Source organism: Pangasianodon hypophthalmus, chromosome 26, assembly GCF_027358585.1.
Source record: "Pangasianodon hypophthalmus isolate fPanHyp1 chromosome 26, fPanHyp1.pri, whole genome shotgun sequence".
Taxonomy (NCBI): Eukaryota; Metazoa; Chordata; class Actinopteri; order Siluriformes; family Pangasiidae; genus Pangasianodon; species Pangasianodon hypophthalmus.
Window position 1 is genome coordinate 7,457,836 of NC_069735.1, and position 25,679 is coordinate 7,483,514.

A 25,679-nucleotide genomic window follows, 5' to 3' on the forward strand; every position below is an offset into this window, starting at 1 on the left:
ATCAAAAGATGAATATGACACTATAGATCAGAATTTCAGCTTTCATTTCCTGACATTTACATCTAGGTGTGTTAAACAACTTAGAACATGGCCAGACCAGAGCCCAGGTATCTATGGGAGAAAAGCAAGCCATTTTGAAGCTGAGAAAAGAGGGAAAATTGATCGGAGCCATTGCACAAGCACTGAGCACAATCAATACAACAATATTGAATGCTCTGAAAAAGAAAGAACCCACTGGTGTAATAACAACCAGACATTAAAGAGGTCGGCCAAGAAAAATAACAGCAGTTGATGACAGAAACATTGTGAGAGTTGTGATTAAAAACCTAAAAAAAAAAATTTAAAAAAGTGACATCACCAATAACCTCCACAGGGCAGGGGTGAAGGTATTACAATCTGCCTTTCGAAGAAGACTTTGAGAGCAGAAATACAGAGGCCATACCACAAATGCAAACCACTCATCAGCATCAAGAATCAGAAGGTCAGATTGGAATTCACAAAGAAATACAAGGATGAGCCACAAAAGTTCTGGAACAAAGATTAACCTCTACCAAAGTGTGGAGAAAGAAAGGACCTGCTCGTGATCCAAAACATACAAGCTCATCAGTCAAGCACGGTGGAGGTAGTGTCATGGCCTGGGCTTGCATGGCTGCTTCTGGAACGGGCTCACTAATCTTTATTATTAAAGGGGAAAACCAGAAGGGCATGTATTTCACTTCCTGAAGAGGAGACTGAACGGAGAACGGAGAACAACCACACTAAACAACGCCCCCCCCCCCCCCACCCACACACACACACACACACACACACACACACACACACACACACACACACACACACACACACACCCAAAACAAACAAAAAAAAAACCAACTGTAAGAAACTGCTGTACAAGCCTGGAAAACTTTCACACAAGAAGATTGTAACAGGTTGCAACAGGTTGGTGATGTTAGTGGGTCGCCATCCCAAGTGAGCAAGCCTGTGGTAAGGACAAACTCCCTGAGACGACATGAGGAAGAAACCTTGAGAGGAACCAGACTCAAGACTCTGGGTGACACCAGAGAGTGCAATAATGAGTCATTACTCATCAAAAACAGAATATTACAGAAACATTTAGTCGTATTATTACATTTTGCCCATTTTGTTGCTCACCATGAAAAGCTCCTCATAGCTGGCGATCATCCTTTGCACCACAGCGATGACGGCCGTGGACTCCTCGGCCCGGGCCGAGCTCTGCACACTGAACTCTTTATCTGAGCTCTTCTGCTTGTGCAGCAGGTTTGGCCCAAAGATGGTGGCCAAGTTGATTGATGTCATCTTGTTTCCTGTAACCTGTATACAGACAGATCTTAATCTTAAAATGTACATATCAAGATTATGTACATATGCATTTTGGGAAGTGAAATTTAGTAATATCCTGAATATTTAAGGAAATAGATGCATTTCCTTAAATATTGTATTGATATATATCATTAAACTCCAGTAAAAGGGAGAAAAATACCGCATTTTACTTGTAAGATCACTGTACTATGATTTTGTGATCTCATTTTAGCGGTTCCTCTAAAGCCACACAAGGATTAAGACTTGTGACACTGTCACTACAACTTCACGTACACAGCAGGATAGAGATTCAATTTTTCTCACAGCAGGATTCTTTGAAAAAAAAGAGGATTAAGTGTGTGTCTGTGTGGGTGCGAGTGTGTGTATTATGAACGTCAAAGAAAACCTTACAATTGCAATAACTCTACCCATCTCTTCTAAACAAAAAAAAACCTCCTTTATTTTACTCCTAGGAACCTAACTAACTTGCGCACTGCCCTGCTTCCTTTCCCCAATCTCTCACTGGATCTCAGCGGGAACACGAGTGTGATGAAAATGTTGATCAGTGTTCCCCTCCCGAGCGTGAAATGAGTCCGGTTTCCTGTGCAGATAGGCATGTGGGAAAGTACACTGAGAGCGCAGGCAGGAGTGTGAGTATTTAGGAACAGGCCAAGCAGACCTCTGAGAGTCCACATCATGAGGCCTGATTTTCTTTACAGATTAACAATGAACCAATGAAGAGCTAAAGCATGGGTCTCTACTGGAGTATGGGGTGCGAACTGGAATTGAACACCAAGAAAAATAAGCCCAGATTACGAGCCCCAAGACTGCACAGTTTAGTTCTGTTAACTGTAAAGTGTGTGTACCTTACTATTACATTTAACATGGAAATATCTGTGGAACCTAATAAAACATTTGATCAAACTATGTGGTCAAACCAAGTGTATACTGTATGCCTGAGGAAAAAAAGACTCTGTATGCCTGAGCTAGATTCCGTGCTCCTATCACTCCTCTACCTTTACTGCCTAGCAGAGCAAACAGGAAATGTATCTTTGGAATGTAGTGATAAATGGCCACCATTTACTACTGTTGCTGTTGGGAAAAAACACTATATGGCCAAAAGTTTGTGGATACTTGACCATCACACCCATCTGTGCTTGTTGAACATCCCATTCCAGATTTAGTCCCTCCTTTGCTGTTATAATAACCTCCAATCTTCTGGGAAGGCTTTCCACAGGATTTAGGAGCATGGCTGTGGGGAGATGCCCATTCGGCCACAAGAGTATTAATAATGTCATCCCAAAGGTGTTCAGTGGGGTTGAGCTCAGGGCTCTGTGCAGGCCACTAGAGTTCTTCTACTCCACTATACACTGGGGCATTGTCATGCTGGAATAGGTTTGAACTTAGTTCCAATGAAGAGAAATCTATTGCTACAGCATACAAAGACATCCTATACAATTGTGCGCTTCCAACTTTGTGGCAACATTTATGGAAGGCCCACATATGAGTGTGATGGTCAGGTGTCCACACACTTTTAGCTATACAGTGTAGCTAACATTGTCGCTATTAGCCAAGTAGAATGAAACAATGGACAGTTAGTTAGCTAACAAACTAACATGGATGAACCACTAACATCCAGGGACCACTACACAGTATATACTGTAAATGGACATAAATGAAATTTAGGGTCAAGGAATAAACTTGCATCATTCTGGTTTTTTTCCCACCTGGCAAATACTAGAGCCTGAAGATAAACACTGTTCATAATGTTTTGTTCCATTGATTGTGATACAAACTGTCAAGTAAGCAAGCAGCTTTCAATAAGCCACTTTCTTACTAGAAGTATGCTATATGTATATATATATATATATATATCACAATGTCTTCATGACACATAAAAATGCTAAGTATCACAGTATTAATTACATCAGTTGGAACATGTACAGCACTCTGCTAAAAAAAAAAAAAAAAGCAGCACACCTATTTTTTTATACAAAAATACTATATAAAAAGGAAAAAAAGTTACAAAATACAGTGTATGCTTAACAGAATTAAGAACCTAATTAAGAACCATTGGTCTTTAGGTAAAAACTAATATGTACTGATGGCTGTTGAGAATATTTACATAAAAGCACTACAGAGGCAGGCTGATAAATTCAGGCCAGGTGTTTCAATTAGTGCTCATTTTGTCTCAAATGTAGGCTGACAGTTAAACTGGCCTCCACTGCAGACTGTGAGTATCAGTTTCACACTGCCTACATAACTATGCACTGAGGCCATATTACTAAACAGCCCTTAATCAGACATTGAAATTCATGCATTTTCCAGATGTTGGGAAAGCCAAGCTCTACTGATTGACCCACAGCGGTCTATAAAGTGCAAAACTAGACAGTAATGTTGGCTCAACAGCTCTCACTAATCTGCTTATTAGGTCTTAGCAACTGCCCTCAAAACTTGAAAGTATTGAGATCATTCAGGTATTGCTGTAATTCCAAAAAACTCACCAACACTCTAAGCACATGGTACTAGTCCTCCACAAATCGTGATAACTGTGAAGGCTTTTGTTCATTCAGGTAGACAAATATATGTATAAGATTGTTGTAATCACTATATTAGGTCTGCATCTCACCTCCTGTCCATCTTTGTCATATCCATTTTGAGCATGCTGAGCCACGATGTGCAGAAACTCCAAAAGCCGCTGCAGGGTGTCACTGTTACAAGGCGGCAGCAGGTATACAAGCAGCTGGGTGACTAACTGCTGGTCTTCTGGGTCCAGCACTATCAAGAGTGAAATCCAGGGTCATAGGTCAAAGATGGCATAGGTTTAGTAATCCAGAACTGATCTACATAATGTAGTTAGTGTTAGCCTGGTGGTTGAGTACAAGTGACCAGAAGCTTGTGACTGTCAGAGAGCCACTCTTGGGTTTTTAACCCACAACTGCTTAGCTTTCACTGTGAGTTGCTTTGGATAAACACATCCTCCAAAAGAATAAGTTTAGAAAAAACTACTCTTTCATTGATTCTTATTTCTTGTATTAGATTATTGCATTAGCATTTCTAGGTCCATAAGTTCCCAGTGTTCTCTTTTTTTTAAATTTATTGGGAACTTAGCCAGACAAGTGGCCAGTACCACACAAGACAAACTATTAACTAAACTTAACTTCTTCTTAACTTCATTGAATTCGATTACTTATTTAAATCTTTAATTTTTTTCAAGAACAATTTGAAGACCTGCACAATGGGAAAATTATGTATATGCATTTTGAAGGTTCATAGGAAAATAATAACAACCATTTTTATGTTTATCACTATGATATGAAAAATTGGTAATTCCTTGTTGAACTACTAGATTTGACATTTTACTCTGATTCGCTTTAATCTTCAATCACAACGCTCCAGATGTTTTTACAAAACCTGATTCTAAACTGATGTGGGTTCAAGAATCTACAGGAGTCTGCTGCATTGCAGTTTAGCTTGGTTCACTTCTCTCTTTGAATTAGCTGCTGAGGAAAAAGGCTTTATTTGTGTAAGTTTCTCACATGTGGTGTTAATGAATGCTGTGTAGAGCTCTTTGGTGAGCAGTGGGTCAGCCATGTCCCGGAGGAATTCCTTCAAAAGCGCTGCCACGTCATGGACACTGTGTTCCTCGTCCAGCTGCACGTCCACACCGCGGTCAAACTCCTCCCGCAGCTGAGGCAGAGGAATGATATAACTTTAATTAAACATTTTTACGATTAAAAAACAGGCTCAAATAGGGAAATAATTGGGGGAGTACAACAGGTGTATAAAAGTATAAAAGATATTAGAGTATAAAATATGTAAAACAATAACTTCACAATAGGTAAAAAAAAAACGCATAAAAGAAATGAAATCTCAGAACATACAAAATCAATCTTAAAACAAGTTGACGTTCTCCATCATTCTATCAATACCATATAAAATTCCACTTCCTAGTTTGAAACAGTTACTACAGTAGCGTTAGCGACATTATCAGCAGACATGGCAAACAATACTTTTCAGGAATATAACTTCTGGCTTAAAATATGAACGCTCATCAGTTGAAGATGAAGAAGGGAAGCAGTTTTACTGGAAGCACCAACGGGAATGTACGAATCAATGTGAGCTAGCTAGCCAGCTAGCCGACATGCTATAAAGTGGGTTTCTTCGTGTGTGGCTTCTTCGGGATCTATTTACTCTAGTGGAGCAAAAATAAATAACATTTGAACATAATGTATCCGAAATGCTCTTGCTAGATATTAATTTCTTATTTCTAGAACTGTTGTATTAAAAAACAATATCGCACTCGCAGTCATGCGGTTATACTGAATATCGGTACGGCAGTGATTAGCTACGGCACTTGTGCCTGCAGAGAATCACAGCCATGCCGATATTCAGTATAACCACACTCTTACTCGCACTCTTGCTTAAATATAACATAACAGCACGTGCTGATGAATTTATTCCTCATATTCCGCAGCAATTTCCCAATGCTAACTTATTTAGTAAAAAACAACACATCATGCATTTTATCCATTTAAAGTTATGTTTAATGTTGTGGAACATTCGCAAAGGAGGTTAGTTACCGCTTTCGTTATAGCAGCTATAGAAAATCGTTTCCTCCCCAGCCTTGTTTTTTTTTCACTCTTGAAGTTAATAAGGCAAAAATTTCAGACTGTCACACTATCACTCCCATATATGGGTCTTCTCCAAACTGTTGCCACAAAGTTGGAAGCACACAATTACATAGAATGTCTCTGTATGCTGTAGCATTACAATTTTACCTTCACTGGAGCTAAGAGGCCCGAACATGTTCCAGCATGACAATGCCCCTGTGCAGCATGTAGCGAGCTCCATGTAGACATGACCTCACTAATGCTCTTGTGGCAAAAAGGACAAATCCCCACAGCCATGCTCCACAATCTAGTGGAAAGCCTTCCCAGAAGTGTGGAGGTTATTACAACAGCAAAGGGGGACTAAATCTGAAATCGGATGTCCAAAAAGCAAATATGAATGTGATGGTCAGGTGTCTGTGAACTTTTGGCCATACAGTGTAGTAATACACACGATTTTGCAGTGTAACTTTCCTTGTCTTCACATGAACATGTCTTCATTAAACTGTGTGTGTTTTCACTGTTTGCATTGCTGTCTTTTAAAACCAGTCTTATTTGACTAGGCCTCTGTACCACAACCGGCCTGCATATTTCAACAGGATTTCTAGATAAAAAGCTTCTGTGTCACTACACTTGTACTTAGACGTACTAGGAGCACAAAGAATTCCCCTTAAAGACTGGAATGGTTCACTAGAGCTGACTAGAGTGTTCATGCCTTGCTAATCTAAGAATGTGTGGTTTAGGAGTCATGGACAGTGAATACCCTGAAGCACAACATGCTCTAGGGAGCACTGATGAAACAAGGAGGACACAGAGACAAGCAAAGTAAAACATCCAGGCAAAATGAGTCAAAAAGGAATACTACCATTATGCAGGATTAATGATGAATGATAACTTGATTGTTCATTTCAGGAAAATTGCCTTTGGCTTCACAATAACTACACTGAAAAACACAGGCCACTTACATACACTCCCACACAGAGACATGATTCAGTAAAACATAACAAAGAAAGGAGCTTCAATCTCTTATTATAAGGTGCAATGAGCCATTGGGTGGAAATAAATACACTGGGCAATTAGGTGAAAATAAGTACACTGTTTACACTCGTTACATATAAAAACTTAGGAATTCATCAAGCCAACAGCTTGTGGATTAAAATAATTCCTATCAATGTTCTATGTAGCTATAGGTAGCCGATATCACCCCAAGAGGGAAGCTTATCAAATTCACTAAATAAGGGATGGGAAGGATCTCTCAAGATCTGCTTGGTTTTCTGCCTGTTAAATACCACATTCATCTCAGATAGCTGTCTCTGAGATTTCCCTATAATTTTCTCTGCCATACTCACAATCCTAGACAGTTTTTTCCCCCCTATTCTTTACACCAGGCCCTATCAAGTAGAAATGCTGTCAATTAAACTTTTGCATACCAGCTCCAATGTATGCAGCTCTTTACCTACTGAAAAACGGTTTTGCTTCCTCAGCAGATGCAGTCATTGCATAGCCTTTTCAAAAATGTATTCAGAATTAGCTGTAAAATTTGATCTGCTCTCAAGTAAAATACCTAAGTACTTAAAATCCTCTGCAATTTCCACATACCGGTCATTAATTCTTACTTGGCTTAAGGCTTTGCTGATAATTAACTCCATGGTTTTACTTGTATTTATAACAAGAGAGCTATTTCATCACCTAAACTTTAACAGTCGTTGAGAAGGTAACACTGTCCTCACAGAATTTTACTTAATCCATTATAGTCTCCATTATAATGTGTAATCCATTTTATGTGAAGTTCATTCACATTTGTGTCACAGTCAAAGACTATTTGCCAGGCAGTATCTTTTAAACAATCTTGCAGCTGTTCCATGCTGCTTTCATTCCAAATTTTGATAGTTTTAATAACTGGCTTCTCTTGCATTACTTTAGCCTTAGATTTTGGGAGCAGATGTATAATGTTATGGTCTGATTTTCCCAGTGGTGGACAACACAGCGCTTTATATGCATCAGACACATGTCCAAAACATTGATCAAGGCTTCGCGACTGCTGGGCTGGACAGTCAATATTATAATATAATATAACTACTTCCATGTTGGAAGGTGATCGGAAAGTTTAAAGGTGTTGAAGTCACCCAATATGAACACTGGGTGAGCTGGAGAGTGAAGAAGAGCATTATTATAACTCTCCTCTATACTTTCAGCCACCTCAGTGTAAGGTAATGCTGATCCGTCCAAATTCTCTTGGCAAATAGAACTGTCTAAAGGAGATGTTATCACTTCATAGACATGTGTACAAATCCATTCGTGCACACGCCACTGTGTTACTCAACGATTATCAACTAAATATTCTACCTGAAATTTCCATTGCATAATGTATAACATAGAGCCTACTGTTATGCATGTACCGTATGTACGCTTTGTTCTTTTTGTAATCATATAATCAGCTTTTTGCTGTTTTTGTGGTGAGCCAGAAAAAAAATGCTTAACACTGTGTGACCCTTGCTGCGGTGTCTCTCCCATCACTCGTCCAACAGGTTCTTCACACAGCGCTTTCCTGTTTCCTTTGCAATTTGATTCTGATGCGCACTGGGACCCGGTGATATTTGTTTACTTTAATGAAATAAGATCATTGTTTGCACTGGGGAGATGTTTTCTCCAGCGTACTGAGAGTGTACACTAAGCAAAACATCACTGTATTCACCTAAAAGAACGAGCGCGAGAGCACATTTAAATCTAGAGCAAATTCACCATCATTTGAAAAAAAAACATAAATACCATTCATAACTGAGACAAGTTGGCAGCATTGTGAATGAAAGATAAAATCAGCTGTTGTTGGGTTGTGAAATTAGAAAAAAAAAGACGGAGGCAAGGGGAAATCCGTCATCGGATTTTTTATCATGTGTTTTATCAGCAAAGAAAAAGGCATGGCATTCACACCGGCGTCACCCATCTCTCTCCCACTACACTGTTTTTAGTCAAAACAGAACCTTGTGATTTAGAAATGATGATAAATTCTACTTTAGTTTAGCCGGATGTTTATGTAGAATTACTAAAATGTCAAGAATTTACTAAAAAAAGAAAGCCCTTCTCATACAGAAGACAGTCAAAGAACCAAGTTGGCACAAAAAACAAAAATCAGTGATACAATAAAGCCTAAGCCTAAAGTCTAAACGTCTTGTAACAGAAAGCTACGTAACTTAAAGGACACTGGATGAAAACCTGCTTATAATTAAAGGTACAGTTTGTAATATTTAAAAGTGCTTCTAGTCCTGTAATACTACTATACTTTTTAAGATACATTACTAAAACGGCGATTTGCGATGTTACTATATAATGGAGCTGGCTACTTTCTTTATATCAGGCTTTGGTTTACATTTTTTTCTGTCCCAGAATTTAGCTTCACCCGCAGCCAGAAGAGCACCACTCAGCTCCTTCTTTAAAAGCCAGCTCTTGAGGTATGTGCTGTGTTTGGAAAGAGTTGTCAATATTTGATATTTAGTTGTCAATATTTTTTCACTGCAACTGCAGTTCATCATCTCGGCAGCAGAGGGCTCTCTAAATTACACACCGCTTCTTTAAGAACATCCACAATGAATTTGAATACTGAAAGGTTTTATTTACTGTTTGGAAGTTAAGCACTATAACGTAAATGCATGAGAAAGCATGAGTGAGACATTATGAGTGTAACATGTTGTGGTGTGGAGCAAGAATTGTGCTTCCTACCTGCCTCACTCTTTTCTTTGAGCTGCCCACTCTAAAGATCCCCACCGTCTGTAGACCTGAGTGGGAAAAAAAAGAATAATTAAGCCATCTGTACACAATTTGGAATTTTTTTTTTTTACATCATGCATCATTAGGTGTGAAAGTTCGTAGCATGCGTACCATACTTCTCAAGGTGCTGGCAGCAGCTGTCCAGCACACGTGGCACCTGCCTGTAGATGGGGTTCAGACTCAGCCTCTTGTCCTGCTGCTTCTCCTTCTTGCTGGCTGTCTCAGCCGGCAGCGAGAGCTGCAGCGCCTCCAGCAGACGTGACTGGTTGTCGTCCAAATCCGTGATGGAGTCCACGGACATGCCGCCCTACCCAAGACATTAAAATCATTACGTCGGTAAAAGCAATGTCTGTCTGCCAAACCTGTGCACTGTTAGTCAAAATAATGACCACCACTTGAATAAAGCTTGTGTACAAACCAAAATCCAAGTACATCACCCAGGATGTTAAAAATCTCTGGATGATTTTGTTAACTGTTAATACACTCACCGTCCACTTTATTAGGAACACCTGTACACCTGCACATACATGCAATTATCTAATCAGCCAATTATGGAGCAGCAGCACAATGAAAAAAATCATGCAGATACAGGTCAAGAGCTTCAGTTCATGTTCACATCAAACATCAGGGTAGCCTGTTAACACTTAAAAACCTGAAGGAGATGATGACTGTACTATTAACACTACAGTGAGGTACTAAACCTTACACAAACTGTGTATACCTTTGGACACAAACTAAAAATAAAAGGTTTTTAAAATTAGTAGTTGTCCCTGTGGAGGCTGTTGTGATCAATAATGTGAGTAATTCAGGTACTACGTATTCAAGTACAAAATAGATGTAAGAATGTAGTGCAGATGTGAGCTGCAGCTTGTGAGTGCATGTTTTAACATTTGAGTGAAATATGTTTGTTGTCCTGTAACAACCCAGCTCTGGCTCTGCCCTGTCTCCAACACCTAATGATTAGTCACACCTTTATAAGCTCCAATTCATCCATAACTTATTATGCTGCTGTTTGTCTAGTTTCTCTGCAAAGAAACATGTTTATGTAACAACTGGTTGTACAAAGGGAAGGACAAACTGCAGTTTTTCAAGCTTATACCACTCGCAAGATTACACTGGTACTAACAACCTGCTTTTTCTACTTCCAGATTGTCCTGCTTGTGAGTTTGCTGGGTCTCGTGAGGTTTGCAGGGGCCTTTGGAATGCATGTAAGTGAGCTATTCAGCTGCTAAAAGAGGGAGGTAAATGATTTAAAGTGAAATTCCACTGACGCTGTCAAAATTGCCCTGTGTTTCACAAGCGCTTCGCTTCCAAGCTTCAGAACCTGGCAAATTCTTGGTGTTTTGAAATTGCTTCCCTGATTATCTGGCTCTGGTTTCCAGCTGTGGTTTAGTTTCTAGTCCAAGAGATGCCGTGTTCGGCTAATAAGGATTTTGACACTGTACCTGTTTCTGTTTTCTCTCTCATTTTCTCTGGGGTTTTTTTTCTACACCAAGATCTTCTCTATTCCCCCATGAACAGTCTATAGCTGGTTCCACTCTGCCCATGATGCCCGATCCTCACTATCTCTCTCCCCTGGCTTGGCCCGACTATCCTTCTAAAATCAATCCTGGCTTATGATAAGGCGTGGTTCTGTGAGGTCAGAGGTCAGAGGAGAATAGCCAGATTGGTTTGAGTTGACAGGAAGTCTACAGTAACTCAAATAACCACTCTTTACAAATGCGGTGAGCAGAAACATATCTCATAACTCACAACACACCAAATCTTGTGGTGGATGGGCTACAACAGCAGAGGAGCACATCGGGGACCACTCTTGTCAGCCAAGAACAGGAATCTGAAGCTATGATGGTCATAGACCCACCGAAACTGGACAGCTGAACATCACCTGGTCTTTTTCCAATCTGTCCAGCTTCCGTGGAATATAGAATCATTATTGCATTCTGCATTATTTCTAGACGGAAACCACACCCTTGCAGCGTGTGGTGCAGCTCAAATGTAATATTATGTCTGACGTGCATCAACCACGCCACTGTGTCCTTACCACGTCTGGTGTAAAATGGGATTTATTCCCAGGCTCTGATCCCGATCACAAACTCTGTTCCTGACCTCAGCTCCACCACTGCTCAAACTCTGCTGGTGTCCTCAGGCTTTCCTCTGACTCTTTAGTTTTCACCTCTGTATAGTTTAGTTCACCTGTGTCTTGCTTTTGTACATTTTTATATTGGTGGATGTTTTTCATTTAGTGTATTAGTCATTTTCACGCATTTCTCACTGTGGTTCTGAGCTGTTCTTTTTTCACGAGCCCATGTTACATGTTACGTGTACCGCAAATTCCAGGATTAGTCCAAAAAAAAAGATCTGCACATACAGTGGGGTCCAAAAGTCTGAGACCACATTGAAAATCTGGGATTTTTTTTTTTGACTCAAAATTGGAAAAAAAAACAGAAGGTTTTAGAATTTTTAAATATTTCATACAAAGAAAGTAAATGTTCAATATCTTGCCTATATAATATTCAAGATTCTGCACTATTTCTACCCTGTTTAAATGTAAGCAAATTTGTGATATTGACCATGTTAACTGCTTTGTATAAAAGGTCAGATTTTCCTCATGCCTGATCTCTTCTACTGAAGCATGTGTTTCAGACGACGCTTGATGGATTTGACTAAAATGGATCATAAGGTTTTGCAAAATGTTTTGTGGAGTCCATGCCAGCACGAGTGAGCACTGTCATTAAAGCAAAAAGGGGATGTACCAAATACTAAGAAACTCTGAAATTCTAAAAAATTCTAATTTTCACTTATGTTGCTAATCAATAATATAATTTGTAATGAAAATTGTTGTATTAAAGTAGAAAAGAATACAAAATAGAAGCATTTCTACTAGTGATCTCAGATTTTTGGACCCCACTGTATGTTAGAGGTGTGCGGACAGGATACTGGAATATTTTTCACATTTCACATGAATTTCACATGTTTCTGTGTACACAACTGACATGGCAGTTCCACTGCTCTGAAAAAGCCACTTTTTTTATAATTAATGATGAAAGCTGTCTGTCCTCACCCTCCTGCGAGCACGGGGTGCTGCTTCAGGTGTGTTGGATGACGTGGACTCGTTTGCTGTCTCCGAGGTGGAGCTGAGTGATGAGTTGCTGCTGGAAAGCTCCTTGGTAGGTCGTCGTGTGGCAAACTGCAGGATGGAGGACACCAGGTCACTCGGGTCCCTCTGCTCCTCCCTCTGACCCTCTTGACGCTGACGCAGGGTTCGGTCATTAGTGATCACCTGTGATAAGGAGATGCCAAACGCCTGCGGTGCGTTTTCTGAGACAATAGGAGAAAGATCGGAAAGACCAGTTCAAACTTGGTATGACACAACACATAAACTGGAATGATAAAGTTATTTCAGTTTATTTAAATAAGTAATAATAAAAAGTGTACAGAGAAATAAATGATATCAAAAGTAAGCATTTAGCAGAGAAAGTCTGCACCCCTTTGGATTTTAAATAAAAAAGGAAAATGTACTGTATTTTATAATTTATCTACAAGTAAAAAGTATTCCAAAACATAATCAATTAAATGTTGGTGCATCCCGCACCAAGATAACAATCCAAAATATACAGCATATTAAAGAGAAAATACTTCGAGCACTCTCATGGCTGACTGTCAGACTTTCTCCAGGTCAACAACAGCTTTGGTACGAATGTTTTCTTTTCTTGGTTTAAACAAAAGGAAGTAGCTACACTTCTAACTTCCACGAGTTGAATAACATTATGTTCTGAACGCAGTGAACACTGTTATAAGCTGTTTGGTGTAAATTATAAATGTCAAGACATCAGTTTCTTTTCTTGTAGATCTTGGATTAAAAGTGTAAGCACCATCACAGACAGTGTGCTCAGTCCGATCATGTTTTTTTTTTTTAGCCGGTTGGATTTAAAAACAGGCAAACAGGCATAATGGTATAATGTAAGGCAAGCAGGTCAATCATATCAATAATGTGATATGACTTCTAAGTCAGGGGTAGAAACATCAGTAGTCCAGGTGTGGGCAAGGTAATTTTTTTTTTTGATAAGAAGGTTTAACAACCAGAAAAAAAAAAAAAAAAACTCCTTATTGATTTTCACAAAAATTATATTTGGCATGTAGGCTATGTCGAAATGTAATATGCTTCACACTGGTGTGATGCACCTCGAACTATAGCGTGCACTACTTCCAAATCTCACCGCCTGCTGCACTACACACATCAGCTGAGGCATGAACTAGCAGATAGTAGGATGGTTTTTACTACTCTATCAGTGTACCTCTATTCAGAATCAGTAACGTGCAGGTTTGTGTAAATACTGACAAAACCAAGCAAAATAACGTTGATCGCAAAGCTGTCATATAGACAAACTCTCCTGCTTACTACATGCAGGTCACCTCGTGCTTAGAGAGAATACAGATGCTAGTCAGACTCAAGTGATATCTTTTAAGTGCTTAGAAAACCATGGTATAGCTGAAACACTGGCTAATGACTTGCTGACTTCTTGTCAAGGGCTCAAACACAGTGTACTTAACTAGCTAACTAGCTCTCCATACGTTATTCCATTATACTAGCTACCAGTTTTCAATTAGGTTTCTGGGCAAACACACTGGAGCTTCCTCTTGTCTGGTGGACTAGCTAATAAATTTAGGATTTGTCCACCCCTGTAAGTGCTTTTGTATTTTTTATGAATTCATAAAGAGTTCATTTATAAACACATGACAAATTTTAAATTCTTAAAACTTTAGAAATAATAATAAAATCAAAGTTTTGACAAGAGGTTGAAGGCATGACATTCACAAAGCGAGACACTGTTTTACCCTTATATTAGTTTGAAACATACACTACTTAGACATTGTTTTGTCTTCATTTTGGTTGTAGACGAACTTTTGCGCTCGACCGTACGATGTCACCATGTTGCATGTGTTAACACTGTAACTGCATACTGTTTCAAATAAAGACACTATATAGTTACATGGCATGACATACCAGACTGTTTGTCTTCTCTATGTGTTACGGTAAAGGGTTACTGCATTGCAGCAACCTGAAAAAGTTCCATAGTAGATGTGCTGTGCACACAGTGTGTGTATGTATTGCGTTCTGTGGTAGTATGAACAGCTGGCCACTGAATATAGCAGCTGGAGCAAAGGCCATATGCTGTCCATACAGACCAGCCTAGACCAACCAGTGTTTCAGACAAAATATACATGCTGGGAGAATGAGCGACTGTATGTGTGCGTGTGTGTGTGTGTGTGTGTGTGTGCTGACTACCAGACCTGCTACTCTCTAATAAGACAGACCATTTCAAAGGAGTACTGGCTTATGACAAACAGCCACATGTAATTAAAGGAGCCTCTTGGGCATGCATTAGGATTATTACAGCATGTGTCCTAACATGAAAAGTAAACGCATGCTAAAAAAAAAAAAAAAAACAGCATTGCTGCCATGTGAAACCAAAATTTCATGCCTAAGTATGTGTTTTAAGAATATTTCCCTTGGCAATGATTAATTGTACTGGATTCCTGTGCTAAATTTTAGTGTTTATATTTAAAAGTGAGTCTTTTTTTCACTGCCACAGAATTTTCCGAGACTTTGTAGTCAGAGAATTGACAGTCTTCTTATTTTATTATTTACTGTAATAAAAACTTTAACTTTTGACTGGGGTAAACAGTTGCATCCAAAAGTTTCTATTGTTGTCCCCACTGGTTGATTTCACAATAGCTACAATGAGTAGTTCGAATCAGGTTATGTAATCTCTCAGTGTAAAGGGCATAACACGTGGGTAAGCCATGGGACACGGGAGCTTTCCCGATGTCCTGATGTTTCGATTTTTTTCCCTCAAAACTGGAAGCCCTGCCAAATATGCCGTGCAAGGTCAACTAGCTCAGAGCCATGTCCCCTTACAAGGAGAACTTTACACTTCTCTAAATATATCCCAGTAGAAACTGCATCTGCATGCCCCTGTTTTTTGTTTTTGTATTTTTTTTTTTTTTTTTTTTTTTTTTTGGTCAGCCAGATTTTACACCTGGGATTTGACGCAGTGGGAGACGCTTTGTCTCTTGTGAAGTCTGGAAAAATGGACCACATCAGAGTAAAATAAACTGATGCACTTCTGTGGGAGATGGTTGTCACCATCTTCCCATCATCCTAACATCTTATCGGAGTTTTATAAAACTTGGTCTGGATTTGGAAAATATTCCAAAAAATGTTCATTTAAACCTGAGTGCTTTATCAAGATCTGTGTTACCTTTGTCTTTGTTCTTTTCCTTGGCTAAGGAGTCCAGCTTCCTCCGTAGTGACTTCTTCCTCTTCTGGCAATCTGCAAACACATGTGCTACAATTTAGCATGTGTTAATGGTTAATCTGTGCTTCTGCACTACAACGAGGCGCAGCTCCTTATACTGTCATACATGGGGTGCCAATACTTCTTTCCACAGTGACCAGCTGTTCTATTCTATATGTTACCCGGTTCATCGGGTGTATGTTATCTAAAAGGTGAATGAAAGGGTGGCATCTTTGAACAACTGACCTCCTTTCGATTTCAAAACAAGCTAAGCTTTCCTGTGGTTCAGGAATGTAGCCAGAGACTTCCTTTCAGCCACACTCGCTAAGATGATCCGGAGCGGAACATGAGATCGCTGAGGAGAGTTTGCTTCTACTCCATCTCACGCGTCACCCCTAAATCTTATAGTCATCTTGTTTAAAAACTCTCGCTTTATACATAGATTTATACATAAAACGAACATAAAAGAAAAGGCTACTCAAAGAATTTTTCGTAAAGGTATGCTGTGATGTGCTCTTCTCTATCTTACAGCTTCAGGTGACAAGCCAATACCCTGTACTAATAGTCAGGACTATTCAAAGTAAAGGTGGGCAATATGATAAAAATATCATATCATACTGATGATACTTGAAGATATTTCTACTATACGAGTTTGCTAACAAACTGCCAGCAAAACAGTGGCGTTGCATTTGAAGGAAAAAAAGACTATGAAAAGTTTAACACTTATATACTTGTGTATTATAAGTATCACTTATACTGAACACAGTAAAAAAAATACAGAAAAATAGTAAAAACTGTTAACATTTTACAATTTTAAAGATGCAGTATGATATTTTATCATTAAATCAGCTGCTTTCAGTGTCTATATAACTGCTTACAATTAAAATACCCGCAATATCTCTATATCCATAATGACACTATTTATCACGATAACAATATTATATCATCTTGTTTCACAGCACTACTGAGTTCTTGAATCTGACTGGAGAGAAGTTGATGAATTTTCTATAATAGCTGCTCTGACAGCAGTGCTGGCTGTAATTCATACCACAGGTCTATATTAATGCGCTCATTGTTTCTATAGTAACAGCAAATTTATGACTTGTATAGTGGACGCTCCACATAATCTATGAAAAAAATCTTATTAGGTGAAAATATCTTGAGCATAGTCAAATTTATCTGGTAATTACAAAATTATTACAAAATTTAATTAAAAAAAGTTTTTAAGCTTTAAATTGTCATTCTATTTGCACTTAATTTTGCTTCGTTCTAGAAACAAATACTTAAAATTAGCGATATTTCTGTTCCAATAGAACAAGATTGAAATTTCAAGCTTGAAATGAGTAAAAATGTCTGGAAGTAGGTTCAATATTTTGTATTTTGTTCATTATAATCTAATAATAGGACATACTATATACATTGGACTATATTAAATGTCATTTTTTTTGCAATGTAATAATAAAATGATAAAAATGTGCTGTTATTTAACAAAGAACAATGTACAACTGTTGAAATAGTGACAACTATTTGTTTAATTAATATAAATCTAATATTTATATAATATAATTGTTGTGGTATAAGAGATATAATTATTGCAAAATAATCAACCTCAGGATGTTAACTGTAATTCTGCTGTGCACTGTATCACACCACCTGATCGTTGATTTTTTTATTATTATAATTTTTCCAACAGCACATCCTGTTAGTGTAATATTCCTTACTTATTTCCAGCTCAATTTCAAAGTTGTATGTCAAACTATTACCTTAAAGAGATAACCCTCTCCCATTTATATTAGCCAGCTAGCTTGCACTGCCTGCTGTGTGAGCTCTCTTCTGATCTCTCAGCTTGTGCTAGCTGGCTAACTTTGGCTAGATGAATAACATATCTATGATTCCATGTTGGGGGGTGGGGTTGGGGTCGATATAGTCCTTTTACTGTTTTTGACCATTTTTATCCCTAAATAAATATAGTTAAATGATGTTAAATATATACTTGTCTGATTTTAGCCAAGGTGTACATACACGGATAGATTTTATTTTACATTAATAAACTCCAAACTTTCTCCGTTTACCTTGACAGAAAGTGAGGGTGGGAAAATTGAGTCAAGACGAGCCAAGAGGACAAAAGATTACCAATTTGAGATGGAGGGAAGGGGGCAGGGCTTTCAGGGGTCAGTTAATATTGGAGAGTTCAAAACACCTACACAAGTATCATTCCAGATCCATATGTTGATCCGCTCATCTGCCGTTTATATTAGGGGGAAAAAGAAGACTGCTCGTGGAGTATTTTTTAAGCTATAACTCGTAGCAGCATACTTTGTTGTCAAAATGCGGAGCTCTTACGCAAAATGAGTAGCTCTGCACGTGACATAGGTGTTTGAAAAGCCTAATAAATAATTAAACAAACATATCGCATTACACTCTGATCCCAGATGAGTCACAGTTCAGATAACCACACACACTCCTTGCAAAAGATACAGATATTTGGGAATCAAGAAGAGAATAGGAGAACCATTATGTGAGACAGACTGATGGGGGCGGGGGGAGACAGAGAAAGAGGAAATGGCTGAAATTCTTCTAAGATGGAGTTTGCGTGGCTGAGCAGAAAACCCAGGAAGCGCTGATCCTCTCCTTTCAGCCCACCGCCACATGAAATCATTCAATGTTTTCTTTTCTCTGTTTGGCCTTTGAGGCTTTGTTTTCACCAAGTGTGTGCTAGACTCAAGATAATCATCAAAACTGACGCACACCTACCCACAAGAGCTCCCAGTGCTCCAAGCGCTGAGATATATCACTAACACGTGGGCACCCTGACTTCTGAGCTCTGGAATTAATAGGAAATGCAGACCAGCATGTAAAATCATTTCGATGGAAGGGGAGATAGAACCTGTGCCGAGGAATGTGGAGTGACAGGCTAATATACGATCTGTTTTCAGTGTGTGATTCTGACAGATGACTTTTTTACTGCAGGCTGGAAGCCCATCAGCAACACCGTGTGTTCTGTCTATATGAGCTTTGGTTTTAAAACCCAATCCGGATAGTTCTGCTGGTCCTGCTGGACCACTGCTTCACACAACAGCAGTAACTGTTGAGGAACAAATGGTCAAATACGTTCTGCCATGTTCATAGGGACTGCACAATTGTGGTCCTGGAGAAATGGAGGGATGGCGTACACATAGTCGGACTACCCCTCACTCCTAGCATCGCCGCGTCACACCTCCAGTTCAATACTGAGTTCGGCTTACTGTCCGTGTTGAAGTTCACATGTTCTCCCAGTGTCCCTGTGGATTTCCTCCAGGTTTTGCAGTTTTCATCCCATCTTTCAAAAACATGCTGGTAGATCGACTGGCTATGTTTAATTGCTCCTTAACTGCATTAACACATGCTTAATTTAATTCCATCTAGAGTGCATTCCCACTTCATGACTGGTGTTCCTGGGAAATGCTCCAGATCCACCATGACCCAGGCCAGGATAAAGAAGAATAAATTGATGAAATTTTGCATAATTCCCCTCAGTAATCCCTGCTCTCCATCTGGTCCTTCATAAGATGTTAAGTGATCTAGTCATGACGATGCAAACAAAATTACTCACATTGCTACATAGTTTTCAAGCCTTGGAGTCATCACTGTCCATGTTGTGAATACATCTGCCATATATCAGGGTTAGTTAGCCCATTTCTGTAAAGGCTGTCATATGTGCAAGGGAGAGAACTACAGAAAAAGTTAGAGGTAAAAAGCTCTCGTTGTGGAAAAATACTTCCTAAAAAAAGACAGGTCAGAGAAAAGAGCTAGTCTAATTGATGAATCACACTGATGAATCTGGGAACAAAGAAAATTTTGAATACAACACTGGTGAGCTGGTGTAAATTGTAAAATATGGTGCTTTCACACCTACCTTGCTTGGTACAAGCCAATCAAACTTGATGAATGTTAGCACCAAATAACTAAATCGTGGTCCGCCAAAAACAAGGGTCCTGGCCCTTGGAACCATGAACCATGGTTTAGGTTGTTACAGGTAGGAACAGAGTTTTATGATGATCCATAATAAAATGATGTCATAAACCAGACTAAGCCTTGATGAAGTTAGTTTTATTTTCGAATTGACTTTTGAATAGACTGTAGTAGAGTCCCAAAAGAAATTCATCACACACATCTGAGTTAGTAATGAAAGACAAAGACTGTCTCTCCCAACTCTACAAAAGCATTGATTTCTAGAACATACTTGGATCAATTCGCATGCATTTGTCTTTATGTAGATGATGTAAATACAGTTTAAGAAATGGATCTATAAGTGTATGTAAGAAATGTAAAGAAATTGATTTATTGGCCTTTAACCATGGGTGATACTGGCATTAACAGTTACAGTGTTCTTCTATTCATTTATTCATCTTCAGTAATTGCTTTATCCTGGTCAGGGTTGTGGTGGATCCAGAGCCTATCCCAGGAACACTGGACGCAGGGCTGGAATACACCCTTGATGGGATGCCAGACCCGTATTTGAATGAAACCCAATCAGAACAATGGAGAACAGACACTAACTTGCTGTAGAGCAATGCTACCCACTCTGCCTCCATGCCACACAACAGTATTCTAGGGTTTCTGTTAATACACTTGTAGGTGCCTTCAGAGTTAAAACAATCTGTATTAGAACCAACAGGAAATGTCCATCAAAGCCCACCCTGACAAATTCCTGACCATACAAGAACCACCCACACATGCAAACAATTTGGTGTGCTTTAAAATCCTGAAATGAACCGAAGCAAATGAAGAGGATACAAATATCACAACAGATTCTAATATTCCACTGCACCCACTAAGCCTGCTGGTTGTTCTTACGAGATGAATGTCCAAGGAACAAAAACAAAACCTCATTATCCGATTATCTCAACGCAGTAAGGACAGAATATAAGAATATAAGAAGTGTCTTCAGAATACAAGTGTAGAGACAGCACTTTAAAGAAAATGGAAGAAAAAGAGGCACAGTTGCTAAGCGTATCCACACAGAACTGAAGTTAAATGCATTTGATAGTCCCCTTTACCACAACATGGTTTGTTGAAACAATCACTCAAACACAAGATATGAACCGTAGAAGTTGCAGGGAAACTAGGTCACGTTGAACATTCTTGCAGAAGTAAACGTCACGCCAAATAAAAGCAAGAAAATAGGGAGGAAAAAAAGTTCAGGAAGCCCAAGAAAATTGTGTGACGTGAACGAAATAGGAGATACATCTGATAAACGGAGTCATGAGTCTGTTGAGAAGGAATGTGTAAATTTGTTGTTGGTCCCAGGCTTTGGTCTGACACACTTGCTGGATGGGAAAGTGGTACAATTGCAAAGTGACACTAGAGCAGCTGTCAGATGCAATCTACAAAAAGAAGCTGCCACAAATAGTGCCAAAAGACTTCCAAGCTGACTCTGAGAACACACACACACACACACACACACACAGGGTTGACGGTCCCAGACAGAGGATTTGTGCATATTATATTGGAGCGCAAAAGACAATAGATAAAGCTATACATGAAAAGCATTTTTCTGTCAAGAATGCATGGATGTAAAAGATTAAGCATAACTGTCAAGATGTGGTTGCAAAACATGCAGTAAACCCCCCAAGCATACTAAATATGGTTACTGATAGGCTTGGTTGTATAAAGAGCATGTGTTACGCCAGACAGTAAGCTGAAAGGCATGAAAGTAAGACCTATTTGTACACTATTAAACCTAAAGTCAAGGCCAATCTAAAGCATTCTGAAGAAGCAGCTATGCTGAAACCAGAGAGCATGACTGAGTGGATTAGTCTCTGTAATTAAGAAGGATGAGACAGTTAGACGGTGTGGTGACTTTAAAGTTAGTCATCTAGGTCTTAGCACTCAAAGAGTATCCTTTCCTCAAAGAGTATCCTATCAGAGATACCAGAGGTCCCCTTTTGGCATCACATTGTCTCTTTCTTTGTTACAATTTGCATTGTATGTGCACACCATTTTTCATGCAGGGTTTCACTCAACCTAACTGAAACTCAGAAAAAGTCCAACTATTTCACAAAAAAATTAAGGTTCAGTTAAGTAAACCATCTGCAACAGTGTTTTATGTTTGCAGCAAGAAGGCATGGGTTCAAGAAACTGCTGCAAATGATATGATGGTGATACAATCTTTATTGGCAGATTTCTCCAAAACTCATATTGCATCACAGGAGCTCCATTACATAAACACACAGAGAATGGGGAAGAAAAAAAAAAGAACATTGATTACACTTTACACAGTCTCAATATTGCACAATACCGTGTAACTTTATACTGACACCACAGGGGTTATATGCACTATAGCTGCACTTGTCTAAGCAATCTGCTCTCTTGGTTAGGTCTGGACCGTGAAACTCTAAACTGTCCATACCATATATGTATCATGGTCAGAAGAAATACTATATGTGAGTCTTTCTACGCTCATCCAGGAAGCTGTTATAAAACTTATAAAGCTCCAGAGACTGGCTCCAGAGACTGTAGTAATCTAAACAGTCCGGTCCTTAGCTTAACTGAAAGGCAACTATACGCAGTTGTAACACAGTATTGCATCACACTCTGAACTACTGAGGTCTATTCATTCATCGTCAGTAGCCGCTTTATCCTGCTTCATTAGTCATCTTCAGTACCTGCTTTATCCAGGGTCGCAGTGACTCCACAGCTTATCCTGGGAAGACTAAGCGCAAGGCAGGAATACACCCTGGACAGGATGCCAGTCGGCTACGTTTTGGGAGGTGGGAGGAAACCGGAGAACCTGGAGGAAACCCATGTGGACACAGCGGGAAACTCCACACAGATAGAAACTGAGCTCAGGCTCAAACCTGGAGCTGTGAGGCAGCGAAGCTCCCCACTGCACTGCTGTGACACCCAGAATCCTATTACTGGCATCAACATATCTTAACTTGCAAAGGAAATAAATGCACTGCTGTATCCTACTGCAGGTAAAAATCAATGCATATTCCACAATAGCATTGTATCTACATGTGCAGCAAGACATTCGTAGCATGCAACTTCTTAACTGTGAATAAATGTGTAAATCATTGGGAATATGAATGCAAACCGACCCACTGATACTGAAATCCCACATGTGGCTACATGAGAGAAATGCAGCTAGTATACTAGGAGTTAACTAGCTGGCTGGCTATTAGGCATGGCAGAATTACGCTGTGACATTGGGATCTGCACATCAGTCGTAGTCGTTAATCCTGGCATTTTAATTCCTTGTACACGAGCGCTGCAGGTGTCACTGCCTGACTCTGTCAGCATGCAAGGTTTTTACTTCTGGTCCTAATCAGTTTGCAATCAGAATATTCATACCTTTAGGGATGGTGATCTGGCAGCCCAGGTCATAGTCCTGGTGCAGGCGGTTGAAGGCAACCTCCTGTAGTCTGGCTCTCTCCAGCTCAGACAGGCTCTGAATGGGCACCGGTTTGAGACGCACACTCCTCCCGGACAGGCTATTCCACGTGAAATCACCCTGTGACAGAAAAGTTAAAAATAATATATACTAAGCATATGAGCGATCAGTCATGTGGTGTTTTCCAAGCCATTTACATTAATGGTAAACAAACTATAATGTGCAGTAACCAATGTTACCTTTAAAGCACAGGACTTTACAACAGTCTGTTGCCTGTCACAATAAACATCTGACAGGAAACTTATTCATATCACACAGAACTGTCATTAAAATGCTCGCTGTTCATTTCTGAGACTTTATTTACTGAAGTAAACCCCCTAAGCCTGGCCTGGTCATTGGTTTCTTCACCTTTTGCTAGTTTACTCTTACTACTTGTCATGTATTTACGCTTTTGAATGAAGGCTTGCTATTTATTGTATCATGTGACATCAATATAAATACAACTGTTCCTGGAAAGCTCCAGAGCTTGCTAGGGAACATACCTAAACAACAGCACCATGAAGCCCAAGGAGCTACCAAAACCAAAACACGTCCTTCTTGGAAAAGGATCAAAATCAGGGTTTAATTTTAAAAAAAAATCCCAAACTTTGAGCATTATTATTGTTAGACCCATTATTACAAATGAAAGATGAATGGAGATAAATACGGGGCAATCTTAGAAGAAAACCTGTTCCTGCTTGAGACATGAGACTGGGGTGGAAGTTGACCTTTTAACACGACAACTAGCCTAACCATACTGCCAAAGCTACACCAGAGTGGTTCGAATCCAAGAACCTGAATGTGGTGGTAAGAATCTGTGGCAAGACTTTAAAAAATTGGTCTACACCAATGGTCTCCATGCAGTCTGACAAAGCTTGAGCAATTTTTCCAAGAAGAATAAGTAAAAATATCAGGATCCAGATGTGCAATACTGATAGTGACATATCCCATAAGACATGCAGCTGTAATTGCAGCAAAAGGTACCAAGTATTGACCCACAGGGGTTAATACTTATGCAACCCACAAACGTCTGCTGTTTCTGTTTAACTAAATTAATTAAATGTCATAGTTAAAAAATGCATCTTCATGTTAAAGCAAATGGTAAAATTGAAAATTAAGTCTATTTTAATTCCAGGTTGCAACACTACAGAAGGAGCAGAAGTGAATACTCATGCAAGGCGCTGTATAAATTGTCCGTGTACACAATGAGTGCACAGTTTTTGCACAGCCCTCCCCCTTCACATCCTCATGTAGGAAATGTACACATCTTCTGTACATTTTTACATCTTATATAACAATAATTGTGCACATTCTTATTACACATATAGCATTTGTGCATGTCAAATATGAGTGCAAGAACATTCCTCGAAGCTGTTTTTTTTTTCTTGGCTTGCCTGCACTCTTGGAATGGTACGTCCTGGCGTATCACTACTTGATGCTGAGTTGACAGTGCATAAAACCACAACAGACACAGAATTCAAAAAAAGCCTCTGGGGTTAAGATGACGCAACGGTAGCATCCGGAGCCAACAACACACCACAAGGAAGAGAAATAGAAAAGTGTGTGCACATGTGAGATAGCAAAAGAACCCCAGGCTTGTAAGTTTGTTTTTTTTTTAATCCTACTGTTCTTTTCACCACAATGGACGTCCTATTGAACAAGGCCATCTCTTGATTTTAAACGTATTTTAAAATAGCCTATAGGCTATATTCTGTTTTGGTCTCAATTATTATCAGCGTAAATAATTTTGACGATAATTTGGGACTCTCTGGATGACAAGGTGTGTGTGTGTGTGTGTGTGCATTTTTTTTTTTTACCCTGGAGAGACCAAAATGGTAATAAAACAGCCCTTTTCTTCTTCACTAATCACGTCACATCATGTATGATCACAAGGCAGGATTGTCCTAAGCTGAGCCACTCCACTGGTCTGAAACATAATGTCTACAAACTGCTTTATAAAGAGGAGAAGGATTAAAAGCAGTAGGAGGAACTGAGGCGCGCCTGCCAGAAACTCACGTCAAAAGCATCTGCACTTTCTCCTATATTCGCCAAGTGCCACGCAGCCCCCAGGCTTAACTGTGACTAAAGGCTTTTTGGCCCCTGTACATAAAAGGCAAAAACACTGCTTTTAATTAAATGGTGAGATAATTCAGTTGTGCTCGCTGTAGCCTTCGACCTCATTCTGTACTGCAACAGAAGTTTGGTTTTTTTGTTTTTTTCTCAAGGCATCACAGATTTGAACCCTATGACTTCTCTAGCAGTGCATCCAAA

The 25,679-nt window shown here is 39.3% G+C and overlaps 1 protein-coding gene across 2 annotated transcripts in view; it reads right to left on the reverse strand.

The window, feature by feature from the left end:
• The window catches only part of LOC113537388 (rho GTPase-activating protein 6), a 120,978-nt gene that overhangs the window by 9,353 nt on the left and 85,946 nt on the right, over nucleotides 1-25,679 (reverse strand). For both annotated transcript variants that reach the window (XM_026931841.3, XM_026931842.3), the window contains exons 2-9: nucleotides 23,330-23,489; nucleotides 15,959-16,030; nucleotides 12,757-13,013; nucleotides 9,807-10,002; nucleotides 9,648-9,703; nucleotides 4,860-5,010; nucleotides 3,950-4,098; nucleotides 1,153-1,332 (exon numbers count right to left, since the gene is read on the reverse strand). In XM_026931841.3, the coding sequence (XP_026787642.3) occupies nucleotides 1,153-1,332; nucleotides 3,950-4,098; nucleotides 4,860-5,010; nucleotides 9,648-9,703; nucleotides 9,807-10,002; nucleotides 12,757-13,013; nucleotides 15,959-16,030; nucleotides 23,330-23,489 (1,221 nt within the window). The remainder of the gene's footprint in view (nucleotides 1-1,152; nucleotides 1,333-3,949; nucleotides 4,099-4,859; nucleotides 5,011-9,647; nucleotides 9,704-9,806; nucleotides 10,003-12,756; nucleotides 13,014-15,958; nucleotides 16,031-23,329; nucleotides 23,490-25,679) is intronic.